Raw genomic sequence first — 23,953 nt, 5'->3', positions numbered from 1 at the left:
CGAACGGTGCCTAATTTTGTCGGCGAACAGGCCCTGCCGAAAACCTCGGACTCACCTGACTCTGGTTAACCCCGCAGGTTCCACCGACTCCGGGCTCGCTCTCCGATCGTGAACCGCTGCAGCAGATCCTCACGACCAGTCCCCGGCACCGGCAGGCAACACAAAGGCGCTGATTGGGCCTCGACGAGCGCTCATCCCACTCGGTGGCTGCACAGACAGGCGGGTTATTGGTCGGCGGCTGTGTCGGAGACGCGCCCCTATTAAGGTGTGTGTTGTTGTCTGTGTCTGGAGGGGAGGGGACAAGAAGCGGTAAAATGATGGGAATTAAATGGGTTGTTATGCCCGTCGTGTCGGCAGCATAAGCTTACCATGACAGATAAATTGCGGACAGCCATGTTTACTCTCCCCCTCCTCTTGCCTGGCCTATTGATCGGATTCCATTACAATGCTTCGGTCCACTGTTGCCCAAAACGAACTTTTCTGGACCCCCAAACTGTAAAATTTCGAAAGTATTGTTTGACTTTCGACTAGTACTGCTTGGTACTTTTATGTTTCAGAAAGCTTTAAATTCGTAACTTGTTTCGAAATAATGACAGTGATGGTTACGACGCGCAGAGGATGGTATATAATACATACGTAATAAGGATTAAGCAGCATAAACTTTGCCGGTATTTACCGTATATCTTAGGAAAGTATACAAAACGATGGACATTCATTTACTTTGTTAGGATGACATATAGCGTCAAAAAGTAAAGGCTCGGTCAAAATTAACCGTTACTGACCGTGGTCCATTTCAGTCATAACAATTCATTTGAAAATGATCATAATTCACAAGGTGACAATTCGCTGTCATTTTTCTTGAACGCACCATGTTTCGCAAATGTATTTCTTGATTACATATAAATAGGCCTATTTACGGTAACTGTATGTGTACACACACACGTTACACTAAGCTAATCAGTGGATTATTTTGACTACGGTCGGCCGCTGTATTATATTGGTAACTCAAGGGCATTATTGTAATGCGATAAGCGAGTATTTCCATCGGCATGTAGTTCCTACTCCCACTGACAGACGACCGGCCTGTACCTCATCATAGCCTATAGTCCGTTTTTAAACACGGCCAACTTTCCGTAGGAATTTCGCTGCACTCTTAACCTTGTATTTTACCTCTGAAAAGGTTTCACGGCTGTTGCAGCACTTACACATATAATCCCGATTCACTTGCTTATTTTCTTACTACGTACTGGACGTACACATTCCAAGATTTCTGTTTGGAAAACATACCGTGAAAAAAGAAATGAGGAAAGCAACATATACGCTTAATTTATACACTTACACAGGAGTATAAAAGCGGGCACGCGTAAAATATTAACGATTAAAAAGAAAAAGCTTTTGTCTTCGTATTGTGTATCATGCCCTCTAATGGTCATCTGGAGGCGTTGCGCTCTTTGATCGGCCGCTTAGGGGCCGGTTCGCGCTCATTAGTGTAACATAGGGTTAATCCTGGTGGAATAGTGCGTATTGAATTCCGTTGCGGGATTTCCGACCGACCAGCTTTGAAAATGACTGCACGATGCCACGGTGTTACTGTGCATCTAAGATGTCCGATAGTCACCACCAAGGATCGGCTGAAGGAGGGACGGCAATGGGAACGAACTCTTAAGGGCTCATCACATGATGTAGCGACATGTCGCGCAATAAACTTGTATTTTGCATTAAAATGGTGACAACACTAATTTGCATCACTATTTAAAACCGTTTCTCACCTAGTAAGGGCATAAGGCTTTGATCTGAAAAAGGTTCACCACAATGTCAACACATGGGCGAGAAGTGTTTTTTGTTATAACAAAACAGCTTCAATCATTTTGACAGTGGATATGAGTAACCAGTTTATATAACCAACTATAAATGGTACTACATAAGAAAAATGAAAAAAAACTTGCTACACTGTTTTCAGAAGTTTATTTAAGTTACAGCGATAATCTTATGCAAGAGTTAGATTAAAATAGCAAGACAGAAAATATTTACATTATGCCATCTTAAGATTTTATGGCCAAACAAACTCAGGTTAAATAGGTCCATGTATATAGTTCCCCCCCCCCATCAGCTCCCCTCATGGTCCAAGCCAAAGGTTTCCCATTTGTGCTGATTTCTGCCCAACAGTTTTAGATCCAACAGAAGCCACAATCGAAGGAAGTCGCCATTCACAGCTATCATTTCCTTTAACACAGCGAAACAGAAAAATCTGATGACCAACTGAACATGTCAAAAATAAATCAGGAGTATAGGGACCAAGATTAAAACAGCAAATAGGTTTGCCCACTGAAGCCACGGACAAACGAATCTTACTGGATTGTACATAATACATGCCATTTGGAGTGCTTCAATTCAAGCCATATCGTAACATAACGCATGCGAAGTCTGGGGATTAAAATGCACTGCCAAATTAAAATGAAAACTGAAAATTCACTATTCAGCAAAGCCTGAGTATTAAGTACTATAAAACACAAACATCACTTAGTAAGGCAAACAGTAACGATTTAATGTATCAAAAAAATTTGAATTATGGGACGGTGAAATCGTATTTATATAGCTCCTTAGAGAAAAATTATTTTTTTGCCCAAAATATTGAATTTTCTACTACTTAAAATATTTAATATTTTAAATACCTTAAAAAACCAGACCTCACCCCTAAATATGGCTTGCATTCCTGTTAAATGACAGTGAAACATGATCGGAAAAAATTAGACACCTCATTTCAAACAGGGTGTGGTGCAGTAATCAGTGTTACAGTTTTATATTGCTTTTTTTTTTTTTTAAATGACTTGGCATCACCATCCCTCTCGTGCGATGGCCTTGCCTTACTGGTTAGTACTTCAGTTCCCCAGAATTGTTCATCTAAGTGCACTTTTCAGCAGACCAGGCTTGTTCTGCCTAGGGATTGTTTGTATACTGTTTCCGGCCATTTTCATTTCTCTGCCCCATACAACAATGAATGACCTTTATTTACACCCCCCTCCCCAAAAAATAGCAATGGGGAGGGATTAACTATGGGGCACTTGGCACATGAAGGTGTGCCATACACCAGAGTATTATAAGCCTGGTAGCCCCACCCCACGGTAAATGTACTGTAAATCTCCGCATAAAGTCCATGTTTCTCAACTTTCAGTTTCAAATATCAGCTGCAATAAGTGGCTGATTATTGCATTAGATTATAGTGTTGTGCTTATACATACATTTAGGAGTACGCATTTATATATTTGTAAATTAAATATGAAAGATAATGAATTCCCCAAGTAAATCCTGTCAACACCAATAACCGTTCTGTGCTCACAGATATCGGCAGTGTGTCTCTGTGGATATACGCTGCTCATTTCTTGAAGAACTTCTTGTTGAGGAGGAAGATGAGCAGATTCACGTTGACTTTGGCCTTGTCAAACATCTTCATCACGGCAACCCCCTCGTACTGCAGCTGCAGCAGGTCCTAGACAGACATGGACAATCGCAGGTGCCGTGTACGACCGCATGAACAGGATGGGGTGGAGGGAATGACGAAAATGGGCTGATCTTCACCAGCTGATTGTGTCTCTGTGAAATGGCTTTTTTTTTTTTGTTTTGTTTTGAGACTGAATTCACTTTCATTATCCCTTCAGCAGCCTAAAGAAAAGTCCCATCCACTGAAGCAGAGGAAGCTGCAATCGAGCGTGTGCTGCTTCAGGGAGCCAAAGAGGGCGTGCTGTTCACACCACAGCTTTTCATACACTGCCTTGATTTCCACCTTATTTGTGCATGTGGAAGAAAACACACACTAGAACAGGAGGTGGGAAAAGTTCAAAGTAAAGGAACTCCACCTAGTCACCATTTCACCGAGACACATGGGGCCAGATTCTCCCTCCCAGGAGTGTTAAGCATTTTTCTGATAAAATATGACGACGCTGGCATGACTTCAAATAATTAGCATTTTGGCAAAAGGGACTGTGCTTGAATTCTGCCATCTGGTGCTTGCTCACCTGGTACTTGAGGGGGAATTTCTCCATGTCTACTCCCATGAAGCGGGCCTTCACTAGGAACGTGCCGCCCTCTTCGCTGGGCACGATGTCGAAGATCACGTTCTTGAATCTGAAAACGATCGGATCGGAAATTTCGGGTATATTAAACCTGCCAAGCATGCATGGAGGGGATATTTTATCATGACCTAGGGAAGTGGCACGTCAGCATCGCTCTGCCTTGAGGGGCCTGGGGGCATCTACAGCCTGACATGTACGGTGGCGGGCGTTGGGGCCTGCACTGACTGTGTGGCTGGCAGGTCCTCGATCTCCAGAAGCACGCCCTTCTCGTGGAGTCTGGAGGCGGTGTAGGTGAGGGCTGAGAGCTTGCTCTTTTTCCCGCCAGCCTTACTAAAGGATGACAGATAAGGGGACGGCCATTAGCGCGAGGCTGGAACCCCGGCGCGAGCCCCGAGGACGACGTGCCCGGGACCCCCAGCTGCACCTGCTCTTGGAAGTGAGGTTGTCCAGGCAGGTGGCGATGTACTGGCTGTAGTAATCCACCTGCTCGCTGTGGAAGGAGCTCTTACAGTGCAGGCTATGCAGCGTCTGCCGCAGCTTCACCAGCTCGGCCTGCCTCCGCTGGCGATACAGCCGCTGGTGCCGTATGTCCTGGAAGAGAGCGGTGGGGAGACTCAGCGCTGGGCTCACGGGAGGCTCTCGTCGCTCGGATACCCAGCCGGCTCCCACGGGGCAAGCGGCCGCGATTCAGTTTCATATGGGAAAACCGTTGACCAGAAAAACCGAAGTGTTCATTTCCATTCAATATACTCGGTGGTTATTCTAGGAACACTAATCGATTACAGTCTTTTTAGGGCTCTGGAATAAATTGTATTCTAAAACTGAGTTTACATATTTTTCCCCCTCTCAGAAAATAAAATAGCACTTTGTCTTGCTTGTAGAGGTGGGCCAACTTAAACGCATTGTAACTGATTGATACACGTTGTTAAAGAGCTGTGGAGATTCAGTACTGCGAACTGCCTCATACGGAGGTCAAAATGTGGGCCACCTTGCTCTTCAGCTGTGTGTGTGTGTGTGTGTGTGTGTGTGTGTGTGTCACCTTGGCGATGAGCTGCAGGATCTGGGCCTCTGCATCTGGGGGGGTCAGCACACCCAGCGCCTCGAGCCTCCTGAGACAGCGAAGGATCTTCCTCTTTTTCTCCTCCAGGGACAGGTTGCCGTCGGCGATGAGGGACTGGTTCCTCTTCATCTTCTCTGGGGTGTGGGCTTCGCGCTGCGCTCGTCGCTGCATCATCCAGCAATGCTGCGCCTCCTGAGGGCAGGGGAAGGGGGGGGGGGGGGGGAGTACGTGCGGTGAGAGGAAAACCAGGGGGGCACAACTCAGGATGATGGGAGCAAACGTACCTGGTCCTCCGATATGGAGGCTCTGAGCACGTCGCTCAGTGTCTCTCCAGGCTGAGAGCGGATCACGTCAATGATCAGCTGCTTGGTGCTGTAACAGAACACAGGACCATCATTCCTCAGGCCGTCCTCTAGACCACTGTTTCCCGATCTGGTCCTCAAGGATCCACACAGTCCACTGTCTGGCAGGAGCTCAGGAGTAGTAAAAACTTAGACCAACTCTGGGTCCCAAAGGACCAGATTGGGTAATACTACTCTAGACAGATCTCTGTACTAACCCAACTCATAAGCTAGTTTAACAGAGGTTACCATAACTGGCAGAAATCACCTCACCTAAGCAGGATTCCCCTTGCATCAGGTCGCTCGTCAGAGTTACGGAAGATGTCGAACTTGCTGGTGAGGGTGAGGGAAACTTCCATCTTGCTGTACTGAGCCAAGATTTGTTCTGTGTTTGGATCCCCAGAGCTGACCACACCCTCCCCTGTCACAACATGCACATATCAGAATGCCATACTTTAGTCCATGTCATTAGCTTGCATAACTACTGCTTGTGTAACATCTTCAGTCAAGGGGTCTTTAATTGGCTTAACCCTTTTAAAAATTGCGAACACCTTTGTCAGACGATGGTACATTTGTCCTGTAGAAACCTTTCACTAAATGGAAATCTATCAAGGAACAAGGCCAACTGTATTATAAACTTGTGTGCTCATGTTCATGTCTATTCAATAAACATCCCCCTATTTAGTAATGGACCATTAAAAACCACAAACAAGAGAATCTGCAGAGAATAATAGCAAAGACAAGCCTTAATGGTGCGTTAGACTAGGCTTACCCACGAGAGCCTGGACAGAAGGTACTGTCCCAAGGTCCTTCAGCAGCTCCAAGAGGGGATCAGAGGGGTCCGAACACAGGGACTCCTGGTGCTCCAGCAACAGCTACACACAGAAACACTACCGTGTAACAAACGGCTGTGCAGCCCTTCAGATACACGAGGATGCAGATACAGACCTTGTGGGTGTTTATGAGCTCGCTGATGGAGATGTAGACGAGGGGCTTGTTGAGGATAACCATCTCAGAGTACTCGTCCATGTTGAACCGCTCCTCGGGCTCTGGGACGTCACAAGCAGCACGCAGGAACTTGCTGTGACAAACACATACAAACGGGTTTGTATTTATATCTTTTGTGGGGACCATCCATTCATTTCTATAGGCAAAACCCTAATACCAATTATAACAACCTTAGCCCCAACCCAGTCCTACCCTTATTAACCATAAATAACCAAACAAAATGCCATCTTTAGTTTTTTTGTTTGTAGCTACAGATTTTTATAATATTGACTTTCACCTTGTGGGAAAAATTGTGGGGTATAAAACAGGTTTTTATCACATAGGGGGGGAAATCTGGTCTCCACCATGTAATAATTACACACACACACACACACACACACAGTACTGAAGACTGCAGCCCTCTTATAGCTGTGACTCTGCATGCTCTTCATTAATAAAATGGTCCATTCTGTGCTTGCACTGTGCAGTTAGGGTCTCCAAATCAAACTGCTAGCTGCCACAATCCATACAGTCACCTTAATGGTCACCCGTTACTGGATTCCATGCTTTCGAGATTTCCAGGAAGCGTACATCACTCATACAACACGTTAACGAGCATTGTGGGGTATTACCAGTATGCCATTTAGACTGCTATATTTCCCCACAGAGATTTCCGAAAGCATAAGACAAACCCATTGAGCATAGCTAGTGTATTAAACCTGATGCAAATGTGGATTGGTGGTCACAAATCACTGCAGTCTGTAGTAACAGGGTGATTTTCTTTCCTCATCCTGTTTTTGTTTAAGTCTGAGACAGAGCAGCAGGGAGGCTCAGTGGGTAGAATTGTTGCCTCACACCTGCAGGCTGGGGGTGGGGGGGGCTGAATCTCGCCTTTGCTGTGTGTGTGTGTGTGTGTGTGTGTGTGTGTGTGTGTGTGGTGTACGCAGGTTACATGGTCCTCCTGCAATCCAAAGATATCTCTAAATTGTAACGCGTGTGCCATGCGATAGACTGGCATCCCATCCGGGGTGTAACCCAGCTTGTTCCCTATGCTGTCTGGGATGGGCTCCAGGTCCCAATCCCCTCCCCCGCCACTGCGACATACGGCAGCCCCCTCACCTGAACCTGGCGTGCGTGACGCTGATGTAGTCGTTGAGGGCCCGCAGATGAGCGCTGTCGCCCTGGAAGTGCTTGTTGGCAGCGGCGTGCTGCAGGACGCGGGCAATAGAGCCCAGGGTGCGGCGCTGGTCGGGCAGCAGGCAGGAGCCGGCGGAGAACTCCAGCACGTCAAAGCCGTCGGGGGCCACCACGGCCGGGTTCATGTAGCGATAGTACAGCAGGTTTCCCACAATCTGCGGGGCCAGGTGGCAGAGACGGCACTCTGAACATTACGGCTCTCCGGCTTCGCCGGGGATTACACAGGCTTCACAGACTTAGATTTCAACCAAATTAAATGAGGGGGAAAAAAATTAAAAATTAAAATTGCACAGCTCTGCTGAACCTACTTCAACTGATGAACACTCCACTTGGTATGTTTGTTACACCACACTCACTTTGGCAATACCCTCTTGATTCCTCCTTCTCGGGTCCCACATTATCAATTACTTACTCTTCATTAAAAAAAATTAAATTCTATGACTGCAACAAAAGAGCTATCACTAAATTCAAAAACGCACCAATATTTATTGTGGATATGTAAAGATTTCATGTAATTGATTCTCTTAATTCTGTGAGACGAAAATTATTTTAAAGTATAGCCCAGTATTTAAGTGGTAAAAGAGTATTGAGTGTTTAATAAAATAAACCAGAAGACCTCATTTCACAGGGCCACCACATTGGTTTAAGCAGTGGCACAGAAAATGTCATTGTTGCCTGGAAATGCAAGGGAAAGGAAGTGATTTTTTCTTTTATTTGAGAATATCTTCTTGTGCTCATTTCCATCACATTCCTTCCAAGCTTGCAACCTAATGCATGTTATACGGAGGACCAGGATTTTTGTGCTTCAAATGCTCCTTCATGCACATTATGCTACTATAACTAATTTTTACATATTTCACTGCACGCAACATCACCCACTTGTCTTTCGGTGGTCAAGAAAAGCAAAAATGTGAGTATGTAACTGTCATGGAGTGTGTTGGTGCAAGGTGCACAAGTGACTGGGATCACTGGAAAGTAGCAGAGAAATTGTTGACAAAGGGGAAAGGGGGGGGGGGGGAGAAAAAGAAAGATAGTCGGTACCTTGTACAGGTCGTCCTTAGTAGCCCGAGGGAACTTCTCCTGCAAAGCCTCCCTGAGGACCTTGGCAGTGTAACGTATTCCATATCTAAGCAGCAGCGGCAGAGGAGAGGGAAGCAAATGGGATTATGCTCCAATGGCACCTCACATCCTCGGAGCCAGAAACAAAGCAGCGGTGGAAAATATACTCTTTTACAAATATACAAAATACAGCCTACATTGCCCTTCCCTTTAGCCTGGTTTAAATGAAACCAGTGCAATTCAATAATAGGGCCAAACTCAGGTGATGTTAACATCAGGTGTAGCATTTTGAAATGGGGTCATTGTGCAGACAGGTGACAGCCGGTGGCAGGGAGGAATCTCTCCTTACGGCAGCTTGTGCAGGTTGGACGTGATGGCGCCGAGCACACGGTCCGTCAGGGTCTTCAGATTGCCGATGGCGATGTCCAGACGTCGCTGCACCTCGGGGTGGCCGAGGGCCTGCTCAGCACTCACCTCATAGGGCAGGGAGCTGCAGGGCATGAAATCCCCCCCCCCAGTTAAATCGGTCACCTTGAGCACTCAAGTAAGAGTTAGGATTAGGTGAGTCACAGATGCAGTTGTCCAAATGCAAGCTCTCTGCTGACCTCTTGTGGCCGGTCTGGGACTCTGTCTGGTTGATCCAGGTCTTGTAGATCTCCACCGGGTCAGTGCGGATGCTGAGGGTCCGATCCTGCAGCACCTCTCGGATTGCGGGCCCCAAGATATCCTTGAGGGCGTTCTGGCCTCGGGCATGGCGATAAAAACTCACAAGCATTTTGATAACTGTGGGGTTCCCCATCACAAGCTCCTGGGGCTGATCCACCTTCATTCTATGGATAGAGGAACAGGAAGGCAGAAGAGGCATGTTCTGCTGTCAGGCTGCCCTACACCACTAGACTGGACTCGTGTATGTGCATTACAGCATTTGTAAGACCAGTAAACTGACTTGATCTCGTGGCGTAGGGCGGCAGTGAAGAGCTGTAAAAGCAGGTAGGCCTCTCTGCAGTCGGAGCCATAGTTGAAGAGAGTGAAGATGACTGTCTCCATGAAGCGGGTTGATTTGTTCTGGGGCATGAGGAAGATCAGCTGGGCCAGGTACAGGGGCTGCGTCTGAGCAAAGGAGGGCAGACGCAGGTCAGATCTCCAAGGCAACAACAGGGAAGAAAAACAGACCACTCCACTGTTTGCAGTTGCAGTAAAAACTGCTTGAGTCACCTAAATATTAACAAGCAGGTTTAAGTGCTACATTAAATCCAGATAATACCAATTTGGCAAGCAACAGGAGAGCACGTCTACCTGCAGCAGGTAGAGGAGATGCTGATAGGCCTCCAGTTTCTCGCGCTTGTCCTTGCTCAGCGATTTCAGGCCCTTCTGTTTATCCAGAGCCATCATGTCTGACAGCTGCTCCTTGTTCTTCTTCGTCAGCTTCTTACAATGGGAAACGACTTCCTGTGTCAGACGAACGACCACATTTAAATCGCCTAGTTCGCGACCTTTGGGGAGGGCAGGTCAAATAATGTTTTTTGACCGTGTACAGCCTGGAGTGTGTTTTTTTTTTTTTTTTTAATTAAATGCTGCAGCTACAAAATATGTGAATGAATTACTTGAATGAATGAACCGAATGAATGAACCGAATGAATACATAATGAATTGCCTATAGTACTCTGTCAGCAGGAACCAAAAGGTCAACACAAGAACTCTCGTAGTATTTTCTGCACTAAATTTTGTCTAAATAATTTAAGCATTCATTTTATAGTAAATGGGAATGACCATTTGCGGTCAAGGGCACGCCTCATGCACGTGTGCAAAGACACAAGTGCTTTGCTTCCCCCGTGATCACGACCTGCAAAGTGACCCGGTTCCGGACCAACAAGCCGATCTTCAGGTCCATCAGGTCCAGGTCGCCCTCCAGCTGCCGGTTGGCACGGATGGTGCGCACCACCTCCTCCCGTAACCGCAACAGCTCCCCCTCCTGGCGGATGTCAGAGTCGCCCAGCTCAAGCAGGTGGGCAAACTTCCTCACCACGGAGAGGGTGGGGGTTTCAGAATGCACTGGGGGGGGGGCGCACAAATGCACATCAGGGAACACGTTCCAATGCTCACACCGGACAGTGAAATCACTATTCACCAAGCAATCACTCACCCAGCATCCTGTAGTCTTCACGAGCCTTATTTGCCCGGAAAAATGCCTGAATCTTCACAATGGCATCCACCTATGGTACAGAAATTAAAAAAAATAATAAAAAAAAACCACCAGCATCAGCAATACATCACACACACACTAAATAAGATTCGGCATACATAACCCCACACTCACATGCTTCCGGAAGTATCTCAGCCGTGCTCTGTACCTCCTACGGGCGAGCCACATTTTCACCCAGGCCTGAATCTACAAGGAAGAGAACCTCAAATCCCTCACATGCCACCTTCACCCCCTACATGCAGCTAGAAAGCCAGGAGATGCGTGGGGCTCCATTCCTACCTTGACGGCAGCCCTCCAGTTCCTGCGCAGGTACTGTAGCCTCTGCCTGTAGGCGCGCTGCTGCCAGAACCTCCTCCAATGGGCCTGAAACGTAGCCAGTCACGTTACAGGAGATAAAAAAACAAGCCAGGCACCCAGCAAGTCACTCTCATGCTCATCCATCTCATGTGAACATCAGGGCTGTGGGAAGGGATTAGACGACGAGGCAGAGAGTCTGTTCACATTGCAGCTCATTAGACGGCTTTAGATTCAGGTGGACCAGCAAGTCGAGAGGTCATGCGAAGAGGAGGAACAATCACCCCTCCATGTTGTAGAGCTCACCTGGATGGTGATGACGGCAGGCAGCTGGGTGCGCAGGAAATGCAGACGGGCCCCCAGCGTCTGCCGCACCAGGAAGCCCCGCATACGGGCCTGCAGCTGCACTAGCAGGGGCTCACTGGCTTTCCACTGCAGCTCGCGGCTGTGGGTCCGCGTCACACTGGACAGAACTGCCTGTGGAGGCGGGGAGACAGCAAGAAAACTCGAACCAAGCAGGGACAAGCGGCTAAAACAAGTTTATAGATATTAACACTCCTACAGCGGCATCATAAAATGTGACCTAGGTCAAAGAACCAGGTTCAGTATTTGATTGTATATGATCCTGGGAAGCAGTATTGTCAGTCTATGCAGCCCCCAGTCATTCATCCATTTTACTGACTGGCTCCAAAACTTAACAGGCTCAGAACTACTATTATACACAGGCAGCACCTCTAAGTGACAGCGCTACAGTTCGCAGGCTAATAGGAGAATGAGGCTCTGAAAACCAAAGGCACTCCTCTCCAATGCAGAATTCCTGAGAATAGAGAGGCTCAAAACCATATTACCACTAGGAAATGCTACCCCTCTATATTTCAGCTGCTGTAAAATTTCTAGATCTTTGAATGCCATGTTCACAACAGACCCCCATGTTTCCCCTGTATCACGACAGCAGACGCCCGATGTTCCTCCCAGCATCATGCAGCATCTGTACGAGACAAATTAAGCCAGCTGCTTGCTGGCAGCCCTGAAGCGCTGAGCAGGGAACACGGCGTCCCCCCCCCGCCCCCCCCCTGCGACACAGGGCCACAGCGTGGAGCCCTGTAGTACGGTTACCTGTATCTCAGCATGCACCAGGTACAGGCTGTTGTGCACAAAGCCCTGAGGTCTTTCCCATGTGCCTTCCAGCTTCTGTAGGTGAAAGTAGTACGAGCTGCCATCCGGAAGCCTGTGTCTGACCCAAGGGCTCCTATTGTCACCTAGACACAGGAGAGCCTCTTTAACCAAGTGCTTCCCAATATAGTCCTCAGGGAACTGCAGACAGTCCATGTTTTTGTGGGAGCTGGGAGGGAGCAAAAACGTGGAGCATCTGTGGGTTCCAGAAGGCCAGGTTGGGAGACACTTTACCTCGTTATGCAAAGGATAGTGGGTGTATAGGACAGAGTAACATAGTAGAGGAGCAAGTCAAAGATTCAGAACTAAAAAAAATTAAACAAAATACGTAAACAAGGACTGACTGGCTTCCTCTTGTAAACGATGTCATGTTTGCAAAGCAGATGTTTATGCGTCAACTGTGGAGCAGAAAAATCCACCAACTGAAGACGTGAATTAACTACTTGGATGGACGTCTTGCGGCTACAAAGCAGTACTGAACCTATCTGGCAGGCGATGAAGTCTCACCCTCCATTGCTTTGGCCCTCAAAAGGCCAGACAGTTCATCCTGATATGCTGCGGCACATTCAGGGACCACACTCCGCAGCGCCACCTCTGGTAGACGAACGACTCGCAGCGTTTGGGACGCTTTGCCCTCTTTGACTGCCTGGTTGACTGCCGCCAGACCCAACGACACTGAGAAGCACGCAAATATCATTAACGGCCAATGAACTCAGCTGACCTCTGCCACGCCATACAAAAAGGTCAATTGTTTCAGGACACAAGGCTATCAAAACTGGACCAGTGAGATTCTGGGCTGACTTACTCTTCAGCGCTGTCTGTGTGTCCTGATTGGCTCGCCTCACTCCCTCTTGGATGTCAGCCAACCACAGCTCTGCTCCGGGGTCCCTGCTCTCCTGTGGACACAAACAGCCATCAGGAAAAGATGCAAACAATCATTATCCTGACAAATGACAATATCCAGAAGTCACAGGCCGAAGGTCATTAATTAATGCGCTGCGCTTTAAAAAGGACATACATAAATTTATGGGTGCTTCTTCTGCTTTCTGCTACCTTTACGTATTTTCACAGGTCGTTAAAATTATTACGAGAGAATCTTACAAAACAGGTAATTTCAGCCGCACCTCTGCTTTGCGTCGCTTGGCACGACTCAGCACCTCATGGTACCGCCAGGCATTCTGTGGCTGTACCCCCTCCTGGCCACTTGAGGGCAACAGCAACGCAGCCAGGGTGTCCTGGGGGCGGCTGTGACAAAGGGCCTTGTTGATCAGCCCGATGGACAGTATTTCTGTAGAAACAGGGCGGAAAACACACCCAGCATATCACCTTGTAAACAAGAAACACAATTTGTATTTTTAGATTTGTGAGATATGGTTAAAAATTAGTATCATAAACACTGTCTTCAGACAGCAATATAAGAGAGAAGCATCAACCTAGGAGAAGCAGGTATGTTTCAAAGGCACCGGCAGCCCTGTCTGTGCCAAGGCGGCTGCTTACGGTCGTGTTCCTCCTGTGCATCCGCGTTGACGGCGTTCAGCCCCCCCTGCAGCTCGTTCCACGTCAACAAGGCCCTGCCGGCCCGTTTCTTCAGCACACACAGCTGCTCAAAGTATCTAAACAGACACCATCACCACTAAACTAAGTCCAGGTTATAAAACATGTGATCACACACCACGGAGGGAGAGTTTACTGCTGTTTAATTTATTTATGCATGTCAAAGTCAAAATGCCGGAATTTCTCACGCCTCCTCTTACTAATTGGGGAGGCACTTGACCCCACTTTATGGCTGGTGTGAAATGACAGACAAAATTAATTATTCACTGCAGTGTCATTAATAATATATTGGGGGGTGGGGCAGGGAAGCCCAGAGATGACAGCTCACCTCTGGATCAGCCCGTCCTCGATGTCGGCCAGTCCTGCTGCTGGGCTGATGAGTCTGACACAGAAAGCACCAGAATCCTGCACCTCCACGGCCTGGTTTATCAAAGCCACCGCGGACAGCATCTCCACAGCTACGAAGAGCTCCTCCTGCTGCAGCCCCCCCTTCAGGACAAAAATGGACAGAAAAAAAATAAAAATAAACCACAAATGATCAAATCTCCCCGCACCCTCAACATATAAAAAGGATACCACCCAATCCATGAGAGACCCTACAAGTGAAACCTAAGAGGTAAACAAATGCTATTTATTCTTTCAGCTGCCGGGAACACAGCATGTAAAAGCATCCTGCAGTGTAGATCTTCCCGGTCTCACTGAGCTGCTAAAAAGCTTTGTAAGTGGATGGCGGCCCGTCATGGGGGCCGGTACCTCAGGGCTCTGTTCCTGCAAGGGCGCCAGCTCTCTCTGGTAGAGCTCAGAAGCGAAGGGGAACACATCCGGGAGCTGGGCATCCGGGTTCATCAAGGCGCGGGTGGTCTGTCGGGGGTCACCTTGCCGCAGGGCCTTGTTAATGGCACTCACTGCCCGCTCCACTGTACGTACACACGCGCACACACAAATGCAGTTTTATGACCAGTACACCAACAAGCCCATATACAAGACACAAAATCAACATTAGTCTGGTGAAATGCATGTTTCACATGTCACACTTAATCATGAATTTGGGAAATAATTCGGTGACATATCAACTGAAAACAGCAGACTAGATGATGTGGGGTCACCACTACATAGCCAGCGGACCTGCTGATGGAGATGCTGGCAGTGCATCTAGAAGCTCATCTAAAGAACAAGGCGCTCACCCGTGTGGGAGCGCTGCGCTTCTTCATTGGCCATAGACACCCCCTCCTGCAGCTCCTCCTGGCCCAGAGGGTCCACAGAGCCCAGGTCCTGTGACAAATTTCATCTTATCTGAATGGAGCTTCTGTTATGGCATCCCGGATATAACACACTACATTAAGAAGAGGCCAGTGTTCAAGTCACAGGGTCAATACAAGCATTATACTGGGAGAATATCATGGGAGCAAATTCTAATCTTTTTATCACTTAATTCTGTGTACATCCACATATGGACTGTAGGGGGCAGTATTGCTGAGCTGCCCAAGCGATAAGATTTAAGTTAAACGTTAAAGTCTGAACTCCTGGCTTGTGAATGTCAAACAAGTACTGCCGAGTGGTGCCAGGGGTCGCCATAAAATTACTCTCGCTCCCCCGGCCAAGAGTAGAGATGCTGCCGAGCCTGGCACGGCTTACCAAGGCCTTCTGCTCCCGGTCAGCGGCCAGCTGCTCTAGGTACCAGGCGGTGTTCTCTCGGCGGAGGCCGCGCAAGGCCAGGCAGGGGGCCTGCAGGGCCGAGAGGAGGGCCAGAGCATCACTGCAGTCCAGTGCTTCATCCACGCACTCCAGTGCCGCGCGCACTGCAGGCCGCCAAACACAGACATGCAGTGTTACAGAGGGGAAGGCCAGCAAGGACACGGTACTGCAGTAGCAAAATAGATTAATTAAATACTCATAAAGCTAAAGGCTAGCAGCCTTTATTCCGGTGACGGGAGCCCTTCTGGCCACAGAGAGCTGGCAGACACATTGGCGTGAGCCATTCGGACATACAACACTGCAGGCGAGGTCCGTTTGCCATGAGGTCTCAAGTGTCACGTCAGAGACTAAACCTCAGTCAGAGAAGCGACTCGTCTTACCGATCACATGATTAGCAACTTATTGAAAGAATAGAATAGTAAAGGTGACACAAACAAACTAAGGCAACTGATCTAGTCCCCCTACTGTGTTCATATACCATCTTGTCCTGTGAAGAACCACAAAACTGCCTTCTGCTTAATGCTGGAGGTCAAGACTGTATTGAAGGTACTGTAACACCCCAACACATCACTCAGCAATTCTACTCATGTTGAAGGTTTGTCTTACTGAGAGCAGAATGATGAATTACCTATGTCGATGAATATGCTTCTCCTTCAAATCAATAAAGGTAGCCTCATTTCAGTGCTAAGATTTGTGGCTCTGGGGATCGCTCCTATTGGAGAACAAAGAGCACATTTCTTTGTAGCAGAAGAGAAACTTACCGTTGACTTTGTTGATGTTTTCCTGAATCTCCTTCTGGGCGAGGTACTCCTCATAGATGTCTTTCTCAGAGCCATTCACCTGAAGCCAGAAAGCAAAGTGACAAAGCCAAGTGAATCCCAGTCCCCTCCCTTTGCAGTTTGCAAACACAAGCAAAATATTTTAACAAAAAAAACAAAACTCCCCCCCCGGAGACAGCACATTCTTATATCCTACCATTTTGATTAATATGATTTATTTTGCCGTAATACGCACAAAAGCTGACATACCAGATTTCACAATTTGTTAGCGCGTGAGGAAAAAATAGCAATAAAAAAAAGTTCCTGTTTGAAATAGCCATGACATTTGCAAGGCACGCACTGTTCCGGATTTGTGAAGATTTCATTGGCTCTTTGGTCCAGCACTGAGACACCCTTTTACGTTCATGACAGACGCAAGCAAACCAAATGGCTGAATACTGCTGCAGATGGTGGGACCTCCTCCAAGCCAACCTTGTTTGAGGCGCGGGCGGCCTTCTGAGCCCTGGCCTGGCGCAGCATCTCCTGGTACACGGGCATGAGGTGCTCCTGCAGGTCAGCCAGCATGGCGTTGGGGTTCCGCAAGGCCTGAGCGGTGCCCTCTAAGCAGCCGTGCTCCACGGCCTCATTGATGGCTATCACTGCTGCGTGCACTGGGGGGGGGGGGCGCCTCACTTAGCACAGTACATACAGCTCAACCACTATTAATGCTCATTGTGAATTTATTCGGTCACAAACATACGAGATGCCGTCGAAACGAAGTATCCTCCCACACCCCCCCACCCCAACCCCCACCACTTCTAGCCCCCTACATTCACCACCCACCTCTCCTTTAGCAAGTCAAAGTCCTACTTCATGCGACTTGTGTCAATGTTCAGATCGGCATTTGTGGCTGTCCTATGATGTGCTACCATTAAGTGACGCCGTTTCAATTTTGGTTGTATGCAAATTTTAAAAAAAATTAAAAAAAACTTGAGTACAACAGAAAAGAAAGAATTCTTTAAAAAAAATACATTAAAATTAGAAATCTGCAGTGTCCGTCTCAACATCCATGCTATGTTAATGCACAGGCAGTAGAGCTGAAATCAGCAGGAAACACTAAAACCACGCAAAAGCTGATTTCACTTCGAGTTGGCTGCCTTCAAGTCAGTTAGCCCAGCAATTAGCCTGTGTCACCTCAAACCCTCCACCCTCCAGCCAAGACTGACAATGAGGAAGAGAAGCGAAGCGATTCCCCCTCTGAGTAGGCTGCGCAATGGCTTGCTGCTTCTTCGTTAAAAAAGGGTGGGCAATTTATTTTCACATTTATATGTAGAGAAAACTGACGAAATTTATTATGACTTTTGGTCCCATATATATACATATATGCTATTTTACACACAATTGGAAGCATCACCCTCCTCACCCCATTTAGTTCATTTATGATATACTGTAATAATTAATTTTAACTTAAGACATTTTCCACTCCCTATAGCTGCTGGAATTCCAAAAAACTAGCACATCTTAAAACCAATTCGTAGACAGGTTCCCTCAAACCCCCCCCCCCCCCCCAAGAGCCATGGGGGCACCTTCGTACCTGCAGCTTCGTCCACCGACAGCTCATTGGCCAGGATCCCCCCGATCTTGCTGAAAGCTGGCATCTGAATGCCATACTTATCCAGCTCCCGCTTCATATTATTGATCTCCTCCTCTGTGAGGCCCACAGAAGAGAGATATCATCGCTCATATTCTGTGACAGCATCTGGCCAAGAACTCTGAACAGCAATTGGCCAAATGTACACAACAACTTTACCTGTAAACTTGACCTTGCCACAAAGGTCATGGATCTGCGGAGCCAAACCCAGTCTGAACAGGTAAAGACTGTAAGACAGACACAAGCATGTCACAGTGAAGCGTGTTCAGAGGTGCCATAGAATGAAAATCTGACTTTACCTCAGCATAGCTTGGTACACGGAACTGACATACCGTGAATATCAAACACTTATCGCCTCTTCCAAATAGAAATCCCACATAAGTAAAAGGAGGCAAATTGGGGTGATTCAAAAATTATGCGAGTCTCAACTACACCCCCAAACTTAACATACACCAGCCCACTTTCAAGCCCAGCTACACAACCTGCAACATACATTTCCTCTCAAGAAGCATATGTGCAGTTTCCATAAGTGCACTTGGGAAGGAAAAAAATATATATATATACACTGACAGTAATAAAGGTTATAGATTACTTGTAAGCTAAGAAGGTAAGGTCTATTCAGGGGGACGTTTCCTAAAAGCTCACATTAGCAACTTATATACTAGGAACCGCTCAGTTGCATGGTGCTAGCTATGCACATTGTTAATGATGCCAACACAAAAGCAACTATGCTTCTGGGAAACATACTCCAGGTTAGCAAGGGAGTAGAAAACAACATTGCAAAGTCTGCGATATTGACAAGAGGCTTCAATATTACCTGTAGCTTACTTTTGGTTAACTAAAATATCGATACTGAACTTAAAAATTTGAAAGCACGAGTCCAAATTCATTAAATAAGGTTTACGAGCTGCTCCACTGTTTGGAGTTCTTGATAAAACTCACATAATGAAGCTAGCATCATAAAATCATTGGTTGACTAAGATGCAAAATATTACAATGTTCTTGTTATAATGCTAAAAACAAAAGTTATGACTATGCTAATGTTGTGCCTACGCTGAAGTGGGAGTATTTCAGTGACGTTTGGCAAAGCAGAAAGACTGCACAGCACAGTATAGTAAGTACATAAACCAGTAGCATACATCACAATCAAGTATTATGTACTGTACATAATCTGTGTACACCAGCATCACTACAAATACATGAGTATTGCGTTGCGCTATGACATCACTGGGCAATAGGAATTTTTCAGCAGTTATACTCTTGGGCTCACCGCTGTAAATGCAGTTGACCGAAACATTGTTACACAGCACATGACTGAGGCTTTGGAGTCGAGCTCATTTGAAGCTGCCAAGTTAAACGGTTTGTTTCAAATTGAGTTTGGTTGTATATTAATATGTGATGATAATAAATCATCTACCATTAATGAGCCCACCAAAAACAGGAAAATGGCCCATTTCATACAAGGGATAAATGAGGTTGTAAACGGGCCCATAAAACCACTTCTGGGTATTTTTCAGACAAACCAAGTTCACCTGGGAACAATTAAAAATAATGAAAGTGGGGGGGGGGTGGGAATTCTGTGGCACCTTTAACACATACAACCTTAAATAAAATAAAATGTATATTTTTTTTATAAACCCAGGACTGATCATATGGCACAATGATAATGCATTGCCATATAAACTTCTTGTTACACAAACTGACCTGAGAGCATGGATGCAGTACACGGTCCTCGGCATGTTCTTTTTGTCGTAGATGTCTGTGGTCTCCGGCTGGAAGATCTGACGGAAAACCAAAGGCTGCTGTATTAAAATGGTTCATTGTAAACTTGAACCAAAACCATTATGACAGAGTTAATCGGTTTGGTACATAGAAGAGCGAAGCCAGATTTCAGCGCTTTCTCTAGGTTGTCTATTTCAATACATATCTGCCGCCTTGTTTGTTCTATGTCACGCCACAACCGTAGAGGGGGGAGAATGTTTTCGATGCAGCAGACCCCCATGCAGAGCACAAATAAACGTATTGCGAGTGCATGAGTCATTTTAATAAAGGAGACTTCAAATGGAAAGTTGCTCTCTTTATCAGCAGCCACTATTGGTTTAATACTAGCAGTTGCTAGCAGAGGGAAGGCAAGAGTTTACATGATACTCACAGTTACACACTAATGAAACATTCCACAGCAAGCATTACAAAGTTACAACATTCACTATTAACAAATATGCACCAATTTAAAATATCTAAAGTGTGGCACGGTGCAAAGCATACAGTTATCTAGATCATTAGTCCTGCTAACCAACCCAGTGACATCACAGTATGTCAGCCAATCGTGGACAGCGGGTGGGATCAAAACAAAAAAAATTCAGCCAAGGGACCCTGCACAGGCAGTGGGCCGAAACTGCGATGGCAGCAGGGATTATGGCTTATACAACATTGTATAGCCAAAATGACTTAAAATCCCTCGATTTCGTCTGTAGTATAGTCAGCTTAACTTCCAGACTGACTCAATATTGAACAGTTATTTATACGTACCTTAAATCCTAACTGCCAATCACAAGAAACCCACACTACCCGACAATATACAACTACTCACCTTCTCCATGAAAGTTACTACTAGCACATTTCCATAACCTTGTGTAAGCTGGGTGATGTTGAGATATATTATTGTACAATTTATGAGGAGCTGTCTACATACCCTCTCAAGATGACATTCTATGCATTTGCACATCCTAAATGCTAGTTCATACTTCTCTGCACAAGCGCGTATCCTCCAGCGCGTACACGGAATCGTTCAGAGTTCTCAAGTCAAGCCGCGTACTTTACACATGCACACATGGTGTATTTATATTTTTATTAATAATAATAATATAAATTGATATTCCCTGCACACGTACCATAGCAGTTAGGTTTGTGTACGTTTCCCTACGTTTTACAAATTCAGAGAGCCAACTGACAGGATTGCCGCCTTCAGACAGCTGGCTGGGGTGAGATTTTCAATTCGAGAGACGTCTGCACTCACATCCACACGTATTTACATGCATTACCTTGTACATAGTCTGTAGGGTTTGCAAACTACCCCAAAACTCAAAAGCATCCATGTTGGTATTTAAAGTGGACGCTAGCAGATTGATCATGTGCTGTGTCTCCAGAGCTGTGAGTTCACCACTGCGTGGACACAAATTTGGAGTGCAGCATGTGTTCGTCCAGCGCACAATGTCCGCTAGTACGCGTGCGGAGAAGTATGGACCAGCCTTAACTCATCCCTATTTGTAAGGTTTGTGTGTACCTTACAAACGCATCAAGTTTGTATCTGTAACACCATCATCACAAAAACAAAATCCTCACAATGCGTTTGATGAAGAAAAGTGATTCAGATTCCACATTAGCCAATCACTAGCAAGTTACCGTTGGCAAGCCGACTTCCGCCATGGCGCTACGCCAGTAGTTGATATTATCCGTGTGCCGGAACTGCAATCCGTTTGCCTGCATAGTTATTAGAATGGGAAAATATTACATAAAGAACTGACATTAAACAGAACAGGCACACACAAATGAAAACCCATAGGCCTTTGTGCAACTCTGAGGACATAATTCTGACTGAAACGGTTAGAATATAATACATATTAGACATTAGATGGGGGCAATATGATGGGGTAACATTAAACAGAGGAACACTTTAAAGGTAACCACACGCTTGTATGCTGCTAACCTTGTATCTTTCCTGATCCAGGTCATAGATCTTCTTCAGTGGAACTACATTGGAGGCGAAACAATGGCCGAGTTTGGCCAACCAAACACCATTCCTAAGGCCTTCTTCTAGCTCAGTGGGGGCCGGCAGGTCCTCATGGAGGCAGGCCTCCATCCACCTGCCAGGCAGAGAGGAACCAAGCGGTCAAAGGACACTTAAGGCTGAACAACAATGTGGACTTTGATGGCAAAACAATGAGGCAAAGAACCTGCAGTTAGTGTTTGCTAAGCCCATAATTAGGGCTGCATTTAAGCATCTTCGTGATGTTCACAGGCACAACAACAACATCTCATTTGTCAGCCCTGCTTTGTGTCTGTGGACAACTCGAAGCAACACCACCAACTTATTCCACACACTGTTCTTAGATAAGTTCTATTTGGCTATAGTTTATTTGGGTCATTCCAACTGTTTTATAAATAATGCAATATTACTCGCAGAAATCTCACGATGTGAAATTGTGCAGCCCTACCCATAACATATTTTGAAAGGATCAGAGTTACCAACAACATCGTTATCATGTAGAGCAGTGGTTCTCAACCTTTTTGAGTGATGACCCCCAAGATAAGATTGGTTGGTGTTCACGACCCCCCCCCCCTTATCTAGGTGCAGATGGACACAGCGCTGTCCACTGTGTGGGGGGGGAAAAAAAACCAACTAACACTACTTAAAACTATTTCATCAAAATCCAAATTTTATTTAGTGTCTTTCACAACGATCTGGCGACCTCCAGGTTGAGAAAGGCTGGTCTACAGCGTACCTCTTAGCTTCCTCTAGGCGGCACAGGTACTGATAGGCCACGTTCTGGATCCGCTGCTCGTCCATCTCATCCGCAGTCAGGCGCTCGTCTGTATGTGACAGTCACAAGCGTAAGGGCACAGGTACAAACAGGACAGCACAGGTGTAGTTCGAGACATTTTTCTCCCGGTGATCAGCGATACTTACCAGAGCACAGATTACGTTTCATAGCCATAACACTGCTAACTACACTTCCGTGAGTCAAGTTTGACCCCACGCCCATTTGATTACATTATTTGCTCAGTGAAATCAACCTAGTACTAGGCGCAGTAAGCATAAGCCTATTTATTGTAGTAAAAATAGTGAGTCTTCGTAAAGCTTCCATAAGAAAACCACTGAGAGTCTATGAGCTTTAGCTGTCTGTCCTTGGCCATTATGAGTGGTGTGTTTTTAGGTTATTAATGGTTGTTCATGTGTGCCGATTAATGTCTGTGTTTTATATGGAAATCTTGTTTTGATGTGTCTTGGGGGGGGGGGGGTGCACAATCTTGGGGCATTATGTTCAGTTTAGTAACTAACAATGCTGGTTCTGCAGAAAAAAAATGATTCTGAGGATTAGTAGTCACAACAGAGTGTTTTTGTTTTTTGTAAAGTCCATTTTGTTTTAGCTTGAACAACGTGCCTTTCCACAACACAATGGAAATCACATAAAAGTCTATAGTGTTTGAAACTGCATAATAACACAGAAAAACGGACAAAAACTGCGTATTAACAAAAACAAAGTATACATGGAAATTAGGGGGACATACGTCAAACAAGGTAGCGTATTCTGATGCTGAACTAAAGCGAAGACGAAACAGCTAAACAAAATGAATATCAGCAAAAAAGCAGAAAATAGCAGTTACGGTGTTACTAATAACTCAATAAATAACTAAACCAATACAAAGCTCCTTTAACCCTTTTAAAATACATTAAAAGGCAATAGAATGCACAGACAAAATAACGGTATTGATACAAACAGAAGTAAAATATCACGGCAATTTACGAGCAACCTGGCAAAGCGTTGTCTCGGACATTTTATCCAATTTCCAAATACTTACAGGCAGAACGCGTCTGTCCTCCCGAATCTCCCATTTTATCTTCACCGTCAAGCAAACCTGGCAATGGTGCTTCCCGTTTTTCAAAATTTCAAAAACGACAGACTCCTGTTTACGTTAATGGTTCCGTCTTGTGACAGATACAACCTTTTATATATAAAGGAACGACTGGACTCTCCTATAGCGGTTTGCCAAAGTCAAACCCACGCAAACAGCACTGCCAACCACCGCGTAGCTAGTCGTGCTGCAGAGTGAAGCTGTTTACTTTCCCCGAAGTTTGAATATCCCGCCGATTTCCAGTTGGCTGCCTGGCGGCTCCTGGTAGGACCACGTG

At 46.1% G+C, this 23,953-nt stretch overlaps 2 protein-coding genes and 1 long non-coding RNA gene across 6 annotated transcripts in view; 1 reads left to right on the top strand and 2 right to left on the bottom strand.

Moving 5' to 3' along the window:
* The window catches only part of LOC111838336 (transcriptional repressor p66-beta-like), a 28,137-nt gene extending 27,945 nt beyond the window's left edge, over positions 1-192 (bottom strand). Inside the window, exon 1 of the mRNA XM_072716140.1 lies at positions 56-192. The gene's annotated coding sequence lies outside the window, so the exon portion shown is untranslated. The remainder of the gene's footprint in view (positions 1-55) is intronic.
* LOC111838399 (uncharacterized) lies at positions 125-3,787 on the top strand. Its single transcript, XR_002836870.2, has 3 exons — positions 125-265; positions 3,340-3,511; positions 3,657-3,787. It is a non-coding gene; the product is annotated as an uncharacterized lncRNA (long non-coding RNA).
* Positions 1,947-23,910, bottom strand: iqgap3 (IQ motif containing GTPase activating protein 3). 4 transcript variants are annotated; one of them, XM_023801333.2, is made up of 38 exons: positions 23,623-23,910; positions 22,545-22,632; positions 21,749-21,905; positions 21,445-21,522; positions 19,747-19,823; positions 18,202-18,269; positions 17,986-18,099; positions 16,884-17,062; positions 16,395-16,473; positions 15,574-15,737; positions 15,123-15,210; positions 14,692-14,855; positions 14,267-14,427; positions 13,882-13,997; positions 13,509-13,672; positions 13,190-13,280; positions 12,892-13,059; positions 12,328-12,470; positions 11,518-11,688; positions 11,197-11,280; positions 11,032-11,103; positions 10,858-10,927; positions 10,558-10,766; positions 10,011-10,163; positions 9,661-9,824; positions 9,320-9,544; positions 9,064-9,204; positions 8,697-8,781; positions 7,578-7,810; positions 6,420-6,552; positions 6,244-6,346; positions 5,745-5,892; positions 5,415-5,502; positions 5,110-5,322; positions 4,495-4,661; positions 4,296-4,400; positions 4,014-4,122; positions 1,947-3,487 (listed from the first exon to the last, which is right to left on the bottom strand). In XM_023801333.2, the coding sequence occupies exons 1-38, from the start codon at positions 23,654-23,656 to the stop codon at positions 3,374-3,376; spliced, it is 4,920 nt and encodes a 1,639-aa protein (XP_023657101.2). In that variant the 5' UTR covers positions 23,657-23,910; the 3' UTR covers positions 1,947-3,373. The 4 variants fall into 4 exon arrangements, with proteins under 4 accessions (XP_023657101.2, XP_023657100.2, XP_072572239.1 ...); XM_023801332.2 differs by lacking the exon at positions 23,623-23,910 and adding an exon at positions 22,730-22,809; XM_072716138.1 differs by having other exon boundaries at positions 1,947-4,122.
* Between the last annotated feature and the right edge of the window lie 43 nt (positions 23,911-23,953).

Source organism: Paramormyrops kingsleyae, chromosome 9 (genome assembly GCF_048594095.1).
Source record: "Paramormyrops kingsleyae isolate MSU_618 chromosome 9, PKINGS_0.4, whole genome shotgun sequence".
Classification (NCBI taxonomy): Eukaryota; Metazoa; Chordata; class Actinopteri; order Osteoglossiformes; family Mormyridae; genus Paramormyrops; species Paramormyrops kingsleyae.
Note: the sequence above shows the minus strand (reverse complement) of the source record. Positions and strands in the feature narration are given on the sequence as shown.

Excerpts from the sequence above, each read along its gene's own strand:
- iqgap3 (XM_072716137.1), bottom strand. The coding sequence starts at position 22,805 with ATGGGCGTGGGGTCAAACTTGACTCACGGAAGTGTAGTTAGCAGTGTT. Across the intron at positions 5,503-5,744 it reads GCAAGGGGAATCCTGCTTAG|CACCAAGCAGCTGATCATTG; the intron begins GTGAGGTGATTT and ends GTTCTGTTACAG. Across the intron at positions 4,662-5,109 it reads TCCTGCAGCTCATCGCCAAG|GACATACGGCACCAGCGGCT; the intron begins GTGACACACACA and ends GCTCTCTTCCAG.